We start from the raw sequence: 10789 nt of genomic DNA, 5'->3' as shown, positions 1-10789 counted from the left end.
AGTTAAAATGCAAGGAATAAATGAATACCAAATGGAAGCAAATTATATTACTTTTTATTGGTAAAAGAGTAATACAAATGTATGAAATAGCGGCCATTAACATAGAGGTTAAGTTAATATTTATATTGATAAAACCTAAATTTCCATAGCTATTCTTATTTATCTACATCAACCATACTTAATATGCTAGAAAACACAACAAATGTACACCGCTTAATCCTAACCAACCAGATCGTTCAGTTTCTATTCTTTAAGTGGGTCACGGGGAAACCCTCACTTCATATACGGTCACAAGATTAATAAGTTTATCTGCATTTAAGTGGGAGGTGAAGCATCTTAAAAACAACTGCGATGTCATATCGTTTGTGTCCCTCGTCTCATCGGTCACATTAAAGGGTTGTTAGTTATATAGAAGACACCGCCAACTGTTTGGAGCGACCCTCTCCATCGGATTTTGTTATGGATACCCCGACGATATCTAAACCGGAGGATATACTCGACCAATGGAACAACCGGGTGGCCAGAGTGTTGCTTCCAAACACCATCATGCTCTTTTTGTATATTGTGTTTGGTCTTCTTGGCAATACAGCGGTCATTTACATCTATAAGTTCAGATTTCGAAAGCCATCCGGTGATAGATTCTTCATTCCCTATCTGGCATTTATAGACTCCATGGCTTGTGTTATTTGTTCTTCCGCTAATCTTATCATTAATTTTAACCCGGTTAGCTACACAGATGCGTTACTGTGTAAAGCTTTCTTCATGTTGAGCCAGTTCGCTGGATCTTCCTCGGCACTAATGCTGACAATTATTGCCGTACAACGATTTCAAAGAATCTGTCAACCTTTTAAACCTAAAATGACTTTGAGAACTAAAAGATTAAGTGTATTGTTTACACTGATATCTGTGCTTCTGGCGTCAACTCCAAGTGTGTTCACAACTGGGATAGCACCAATAACGGACCCACGTTTAAATGTAACTGGATATGTGTGTGCCTCTGTAGAAGTAATGGGATCCCGTTTGTTCCCGTTTGTGTACAATCTGTTGGTCCTGACGGTCTGTGTTGGTAATCTTTTAGTATTGTGTACTCTGTACGTCATGATTGGTAAGACCATATATGGGCGTGTCAAATACAGGAAAGGAGTGAAAGCGACAGCAGTGTGTGAATCGTCTTCCTCCGACGTTATTAGTGAGGGTTATACCAGAAAATCATCAACCGTTTCAGAGACGCCTAACTCAGTCACACCAAGTGTGTCTCGCCGAAAGTCTTCTAGGAAGATGAAGATGGCAGGCAACAGACTATCGCTCATGTTTCTCGTTATAACTATGGTGTATGTTGTGTGCTTTGTCCCTACATTAACAGCGATAGTCTGGGACTCTCTGGATAGAAACGTCTGGCTGACCAAATCTAACTCGGAGGTCGTCGGCTTCCGTAGTGCGTACTCCTTATATATTATAAACAACATTGTGAACCCCATAATATATGGATTCTTTGACAAAACATTTCGTAAGGAAATGTTCGCATGGATGTCTGAAATTTGTTAAAATCATTGCTGTATTGAAAAATAGTTCAGAAAAAACTTTAAAAGAGTAACATAACTTGTTTACATGCTTATTTTCTGCCGTTTATTTTTTTTCAACGTGCTTGCTGTTATTGTTAATGCTGTGATGATATTGTTATCATGAGAAATTGCTGGACCAATTTTATTGGAGTTCTACGTTTCCATACCGGGAGACATTTCACAAGAGCCACTAGTTAAGTTTAATAGTAAACTATTATATTTATTTGTTTCACGGAGTTAAACACGGTGACTTATTATTGTAATGATACGTTTTAGGGACCAACCAACCAATTGTTTTTCCATAGACTTTAGTGTTAACGTTTTGGAGTATTTCATTCAAATTCTTTAATTCAATATGACAATTATGGTTTATAACAAAAGTTTAGGGCCTCATATAACACATAATAAAAAAAGTTGGGTCCTTTAGCTCAAATTTTCTCCAGGGTAGCCATTTTGACAATGGGTGAATTTCGCAGTAAAAATTCTCAAAAATCTGAAATGTTTACCTGTTAATTATTATTACCTGAACTTTTGGAAAAAAATTCAATCAGACTTACGAAATATTTATCAACATTTCTTATGGATAGTTACCTATCAGGCTACATATCTATTTTCTTACTTCATAACATACTAGCAAATCAGTGGCTGCCAGACAATTTATCCTTGGCTCAACTTTCTATACACAGGGGATGTTTCAAAAATCTATTATTTGAATTGGTTGGTTGTTCCCTATATACCTTGAGTTTCTATGTTAGTGAATGAAATAAAGGCATTCTAGACTACAAACATCTCAAGCTGTTAAAGTAGAGTTTTCCACTATTTTTCGTGTGTATTGAAGTTTTCCAAATTAATTTATCTTAAAATTGATGCTGTTTCATTGTCCGGGTAGTTTTTACGCTCTTTTATTGTTGATATATAATGTACATAATAGATACTTCGTATACATCTACAAAAATGCGTCAAAGTCAATGGAATAAAGTGTCTTGTAATACATACCATTATTAAGTACAGCCTAAATCAACAGACATATCTATAAAAACAAAAATATACAATGACCTAGTGAAAGAAAAATCAGCGACATTATATGAAATTATAAGACAAAACATGATGCCGGATTATTTTTACTTTAGTTTTTAGATGGGACAATGTAATACCTTACCGTATGGACCTTTACAATATACATGTATGGGCTTTGTTTCGGTGGTTTCCCTGATAGGAGAAAGAACTGATACTATATCATATAATGCAAGTTGAGGGCGTATTATTATTAGGAGAAAGTATCATGGGTTGCAGAAATTTTATTATTAGGAAATATCATTAAAATTGTATGAATACATTAATGTGTAATGTAGCGTTATGATAACATTACGATTAGGAAATGTCATTTACAAATTGTATGATTACGTTCGTGTTTAAGATAGCGTTATACTTACAACATTATGATTAGGACATACCATTATAATCAGGAACATTACGAATCCACATTATAAATATAATATAATGAAAGGGAGATTTTATGATAACTCCATTATTAATAGGAGATGCATTATGAGTAGGAGGTACCATTATGAGGGGTTCACAAAGGAATCACAGCTTAGGAGGTGACAGAGAAATTTTGAGCATGTTGAAAGGGAGAAATCTATGGAAGGGTAACAACAGTATGATTAATCGAATCTTACATTGGCTGAGTACTAGCCAGTCAAACTCTTACACGAGGGTTGAGATATCCCTGATCACAATACAGGCCCATATTTGATTATTTTCCTCGCATACTTTAAATAGGTGTAATGTGTTATGAAACCTTTTCATCGTTCTGTCATAAATGTCCTTGAAATGTGTGTCATTATTGATGGTGTTATCAATTTGCGACGTAGTTACACTACATGAAATGATGACGTTGAGCTTTCGTGAGTAGCGTCATAACGCTATCTATCGTTTCCCTACCACGGTAAAAGACGGAGTTATCTTTTCCCTTCCAAAAACTGAGATTCACCTGTGACGTATGGGGATACATTTTTCTTTGCAACGATATACAAGCTATCAATAACATTTTGCGGGGTGTATTATTTCACGACGAACGCATTAGAGTTATAGAGTATTGGCCATAACGACAATAAAAATATTGCATTGTCGGAGTAAAATAATACATACATATTTATCATGCAACTGGCACCGCATTGTCGGAATACACCCACCATATGTATTTTGCTGTATTCGGCAGTGAAGGAAAAAACTGTATTTTAGAATCTAAGCACGTGCATCAATTCGATTAGCCTACTTCAAAATGAAACAACCTTTAAAAGGCGAACATATATGGATTATTATTGATACCGTTTCACTTCAAAATAATTATTTTTGATGACTGTTGCAGGATAAATAGAATACATGGTCAGTGTCTTAAGATATAAGCTGTATTTTTTGCTGGGGACAAAAAGACAAAAGTGGTTAGCCAAGGTTCTCCACTTTTGTCTTTCTTTACCCTAGCCAAAATACAGGTTATATTTTAAGACACTGACCATGCATTCTCTCTCTATATATAAAATATATTCTGTCATGTATTTTGTCATGCAAGTGATATGTAAATAGACTGTAACGCAATAAATATACTGTTTCTTGGGAACGTTTTGTATATCATTTACACGAAAAAGAATAAACACCATTACCTTAATTCAACATAGATATTTATATAGATGATGTCGTCGCTGAAGCAGGGACCACCTACCCTTTTGGGATGCCTGATCTCCTGATATCTGTCGAAGTGTCTTAATCTCCTTGTGTCCATCTCTATTTGTTAATATCCACGTTTTATCGATTTAAAAATATATTTACGATTCGTTGTTTTCGGGAAAAAACTATGAAATCGCTTTAATAATAAAAATAACATAATGATACATGTATAAGGAACACATAAAGCGCCTATGTATTTAATGGTATCAATCTTGGGCTCGTACTAACATGCATATAGTTAAAATAAACAGTCATTATGATAATATAATTGATATAATTATGTCAATTAACGTTGAAATAATTCAGTATATCACTTATTCATGATGTGATTTCATTAATTCATGATGTGATATTACTTATTCATTATGTGATATTACTTATTCATTTTGTGATATGACCAATTCATTATGTGATATGACTAAATCATTATGTGATATCAATTCATTATGTGATATTACCAATGCACTATGTGATATAATATAATTATTTGTTTCTATCACTATAATGATTAGGTGATCTAACTTCATGGTGGTGATGTCTCCTATACATACGTAAATAATAGATTTTTTTTTCATTTTGTCATTGATGAAAAGCTTAAGTATACATGCTTTTGATACCCTTGTGAACTTACATGACTTGTAATTTTTAACAACATGATATAATTATAAAATTAACAAGGAGGTACCAAGTACCAAGTGTTCAGGAAAACATAATTTCCCTTATATCGTATTTCACGAAAAATCCACTTTAATGCACTCTAGTATGTCCATCGGTATGATTGTACACACTTGTGCATATTTCTTGCAAACTTTATACACTCACCTATTTAAGTACATACCACTGATCTTTTCCGGTTTGTACAATTTGTGTATAACACGTGACAGGGACGACTTGGAACTTTATATTACGCATATGACATATCGCCGTGATAACCGACGGAAGATTGTGTAGCCTACACGGATCCTCATATCTTTAATTTAAAGTGATTCTGTCGTCATCCATTGAAAATCATACACACTTTTGATTTGTTGAAATATCATTAGTGCATCACAACGTTTAACTTTACAATTTCTTGAAGATTATTAATTTGTCGGCGACAAATGACTAACCACGATGAAGTTTAAGGGAGGGTTAAATGAGGGACCTATATCCATATTTTGGGCTTTAGTATCGCTGACGGGTCCTGAATGATACTGGTCACTTCTGTTTTTTCCGTTGACTTCAATTCATTTTATTACTTTTGGCTTGACAGCCAATCAGTGGTGTACAAAACATATTACATAATATTACATATTGTACAGAATACAAAGGATAACATATGAAGATGAACATTAACGTTATGATATACATATTACATAAGGTACATTATAATATTTACGATTAATCTATATATACATTTATCAATACATTTGCAACATAATTAAACACATATTACATCATTCTCTGTTTATTTGCGTGTATAATGAATTTACCTAATCTGTGTAGTTCCTTTATTTTATTTGAGTTCAGTAAATTTAAAACTTTAAAGACAGAAAGTTTGTACCAGTAATATTTTTTGATAAATTTCTTCCTTATCTCTGAATATTTAGGACATATAAGTAAAAAGTGAAATTCATCCTCAACCTCGTTTTGAGTACAGTTTATACAAAGTCTATTTTTCCACGACTTGCTATATAATTGTATGTCAATTTCGTATTGGTATTTCTCAGTATATCTAACCATACAATGGTACACAGTTTCACGTTTCATTATCAAAACTAAAAAGTTCCTTTCATGAATATTTTAATCACGACTGCGGGCCATTTTTAGTTCTTTGGATACTGATGACGTTTTTAAGAATGTGTCCTTTCCATTTGATTAATACTTTACTGTTAAGCATAACCGTTTCCAGTAAGCTTTAACCCATGTCTTGTTATGTAAGGACGGTGGTTTGTCGTCATCAACGTACACTATAAAACGTGGATATATTGACGGAAATTATCCGATATCAGTCTTATGAATACTACTTTCTAAAATAATTTTGATACAAACAACTATTCCATTAAGATTGTCTGGATCAAAGTCAAAAGTCAAAACAAAAATAGACACACTTTTTTAATATTAAAAATATTACATCAAACCGAAGCGCTTGCAAATTAGAATGAATTTTAATTTTATTAAACAATTTTTGTGAAGGCTTAAACTAAATAATAAACTAAAAGACATTGGTAGTTTCCCTTTCTCCACGAACTGACGCGTCAGCATTGAATACAGAAAACCGATTATAGCATTTAGTTTTGTTTAAGATTTATTCCATTCCATTGTATATCTGTTTTGAAACAAATTTGATTAAAAAAATCTTTATCTTAAAATGTCCGAAACGACCAGAAGTTTTGCAAAACAGAAAGTTGATATTTCTGGGAACACTTCTCTATACCAAAAAGCGTATTTTAAGTTGTGCAATACCGAAAGTAGATATTTCTGGGAACATTTTAATACTGTTTTACAGAAAACAAAAAGAAAAACAAAACAAAATGTAACAAAATTCGAGGAAATGTAAATGGCCAATGAATGAGAATTAAATCAACTGAGAACTAGTATCTCGGTATTGTCATATGAAGTTTAGTAGGCGTATTTACGGTAGAGTCAGCGTGAGACATACTTATTTCTCAACTTCCCTTAACATATATTCCATCATATTACGTATACGTATTAATGATAGAAATATTCATTCCAAGCCGTTTTCAAACAGAAACAAAAAGAAAACGAATATGTGTGCCAGAGAAAGGTAAGTCAATGTTGTGTCATCGACGAATCTGCCATGGATATACGTTGGGCAGGTGCAGGCAAGTAAGTATTGTGGCTGATTACAGCGAAATCGCCAAAGCGACAAGACGTAAACACGAGATAGCCATATTAGGTACATCAAGATTAGAAGTGAGTAAAACCACATCGAACACACACACTCTACCAAGCATTCTACCATCTTTGCTTTGCAACGGCAGTTTTGATTGGTTTAAAACCATGTATTATTTTCCAATAATACACGCTCGTGCCAATAATACACGCTCGTGAGTCACGGCTGTTACAACTTTATATATCTAATATTCACTTATTTCTTATAAGGTTACAATAGCCGAGTGGGCTAATGGGTTAGCCTTTCATTAAATTTTTATCACGACGCGAGTTCGAATCCTACGGAGGCCCCCCTTTTTTTTCTTTTCTTTATCCCTTTTTTAAATTATCATATTCAACGCCATATTATATATGCTCTTGATCGTAGTACTGTAGTGCCTGTAAAGAAATGTATATTTCATCAACAAATAATGCAATACTCAAGAAATAAATTACAAGGTTTTACCGGGGTTCCTTTGCTGTTTTTCTATTGGAAGGGGTCGAGAACTAAACAGTACATGGTAGAATAGAAATAATCAACTTTGACTCGTGTGTTGTTGCAGGATAAACAACTCGGACTCGGATATTTTGCAATTTTAATTAATAACTCAGGCCTGCGGCCTTCGTTATTAATTTAATTGCAAAATATCCTCGTCCTCGTTGTATATCCTGCAACAATACACGAGTCATCGTTAAATATTTCTTAAATCAATTTGGTTATTAAAGTGTCATAAATCACAATTACATTGTACAAGTTGATAGTTACAAAGTAGAAATCATAGTTTAACATCGAGGACCTGTCATCTTAACCATAATAAAATACAAAATATTGATATCCAAAAAAGAACTGTTACAATAAGTATTTTTAGATAAATAAATCCAATCATAAATTCGAACTTAGAGAGCAGGCAATTTGGATGGCCTCTTCCTGCCAAAATCTCTGAAATTGTACTTACATATGCATAAATGATTAAAATACTTCTTTTACAATTATACTGCATTAAAACATTGTCTTTATAGAATGAAATGAATATTAGATTCTCAATATATCTCACCAGCCACCCATAGCAACTAAAGCGATAAATAATGAACGTTAAATGTTGATTAATAATTACGCTTAAGAATTTATATATATATATATTTATCTTTTTTGTGTGTGAAATATATACATTATTTCGCTCGGATATCATCATCATCATATAATATCAATTGGTCGTTATTTATTATGACGTGTTTCATTCTAAGATTATGTCTTATCTAATAAGAACTGATAATTTTAACTCAACTGTGTCTTGTAAATTAAAACTAAACAATTAAGGCCAATCGTCGTTACCTCAATCTTACAATAACGTGCATGTATTATGTCAGTTATGTGATATGTCAATTATGTGATATGTCTTTTATTTTATTCAGTCAAGTCTGGATCAAATCCAACATTAAAAAAAAATAAAAATAGCAGCAAGTCTTCGTTTAATACTAAGACAACATATGTATAGCTTATTAGCCAATTAAAACTTAAAACCTTCCCTCAATCTAAAAACAGACAAGTCAGCAGATACTATATACTACTTTTCTACAATTTTGTAGTAGATTATATGAAATTCTTTTATAATCACATTACATCTGCATGCCTTATTCTGAAAAAATACAACAAAAATACAAATTGGCTTGATAGCACGACTTTAAATCATCAGTACATAATTCTAAAAAATGTTGTTCCCGGGATATAATCATATATCGTTTATGATTTCCAGGGAAGATAATTACCATATATATAACTACGACAGGAAATTCAAATCTTTATCTTCGAATCACCAACACATTGTGTATATGATACATTGTGCTAATTAACACAACTGACGAAGGAAGACAACGTTATGACTCGTGCCTGAGCCGGACCTCGAACTCATGATCTACGGCACTCAATCACCTAGCCAGAAATAATTTACTCCCCGCGAAAATAACCTTAATCATCACAATTATTGAATGGAGGAAAAGAAAGGTCTCTGAAAGAGTATGGTTTGTGGAAATGTACAGAGTGAAACCGATAGTATCATACACATACTGACGGACATAGAACAAGTCAAACTTCACAAGGAAGTAGAACACATTCACAACACGATAACGAGTAAAAATCTTCCTCATAGCCTCACCGACATGGATCTCCCGAAACCCATTAATGTACAATTTCCCGCTATCAGTCGGCGTCCTTTACGTAAATAGTGACTGTTTCTGTTTATCTGAAGTTTGACATGTTGGATTTTGTCCCTGTCACAGTTTTCATTTTAAAAGAGAAACAAAGAACGTTACCTGACGGAAGTGTGATTCTAAATTGTGTCACAACAAGACACACAATGTTCTGACAGTTTTATGTGATGAAGTTGCATAAAGTTATAATAATTTTAATAATTCTTTCAAAAGATAACAAACGAAGGACCATAACTCTTGGAAATATTGTCAAACCCTTCAGGAAAACTGAACTTCATGTCATGCTGATCAAGCATACCAATTAAATATGAAAAAAATCGGTTGAAAATTGTAGATCTGCAGACAAACCACATACATTTGTCACATATCAATCCCTAATCCGCTGCTGTAGCGGGCTCGTTATTGGCAGGTATACGTATTTATTATTCCAATCCCCTATAACGAATCCCCAATCCGCTGCTGTAGCGGGCTCGTTATTGACAGGTATACGTATTTATTATTCCAATCCCCTATAACGAATCCCCAATCCGCTGCTGTAGCGGGCTCGTTATTGGCAGGTATACGTATTTATTATTCCAATCCCCTATAACGAATCCCCAATCCGCTGCTGTAGCGGGCTATCAATTAAACACAAAGAACTGAATCCCCAATCCGCTGCTGTAGCGGGCTCGTTATTGGCAGGTATACGTATTTATTATTCCAATCCCCTATAACGAATCACGAATCCGCTGCTAACTTCTGCCCACTCAAAACGACAGGAAATAGAACAGTTTTTTCCTTCTTTAAGTAATTTTGCATTCCTGGATGTTTTTACTGATGATGATCCTGTCATTTAAGGAATTGTATCGATATTAAAAAGGCTGTAGTTGTGTAAACGTTCTGCTGAAAGATGAAGCAATTACTTTTTAAGGCTCACTTGAATTGGCATACGATGATTAAGTTTAATTCTTAGATTGATTTAACTCGGTGTTTATAATGTCAAACATGTTGATTCCCCCAAGAGTTCCGATTGAATTTTTGTCCTTGTCAACAAGGATAGCTGGAGGCGGCTGCATGTGCTTGGCACAGCACTAAATATCCACCCCCTTCTCGTACTGATATCCTTTATTATTCAGAAAGCCCGACATATGTCAGCACCTGGACGGGGGGGGGGGACTACTTTTTTTGTTTATATTAGGCCTAGTTAGCATACGGGGTAGGTTTTTCGTTGATAAAAAATGTAATAAACAGAATATCTATCAAAATATTAGCCCCACTCGTGAAATATATTTGGTATTACTGAAGACACTGTTAGATATCCTCTATTTCTCCACCAATGTAAATGCCAACACTCACATTCGTAATGGCATTTCACAGAATCTTTCCTCTCCGTTGAAATAATAACAATGGATGAAACGAAATTGACAAAAACATTCGCA

General features: G+C 33.8%; 1 protein-coding gene across 1 annotated transcript; it reads left to right on the top strand.

Annotated features, from left to right (window-relative positions):
• LOC117324295 (cholecystokinin receptor type A-like) lies at window positions 1–1789 on the top strand. The gene has a single exon (XM_033880078.1). The coding sequence runs from the start codon at window positions 460–462 to the stop codon at window positions 1543–1545; it is 1086 nt and encodes a 361-aa protein (XP_033735969.1). The 5' UTR covers window positions 1–459; the 3' UTR covers window positions 1546–1789.
• Window positions 1790–10789: the final 9000 nt, after the last annotated feature.

The sequence above is a fragment of the Pecten maximus genome, chromosome 3 (assembly GCF_902652985.1).
Source record: "Pecten maximus chromosome 3, xPecMax1.1, whole genome shotgun sequence".
NCBI lineage: Eukaryota > Metazoa > Mollusca > Bivalvia > Pectinida > Pectinidae > Pecten > Pecten maximus.
Note: the sequence above shows the minus strand (reverse complement) of the source record. Positions and strands in the feature narration are given on the sequence as shown.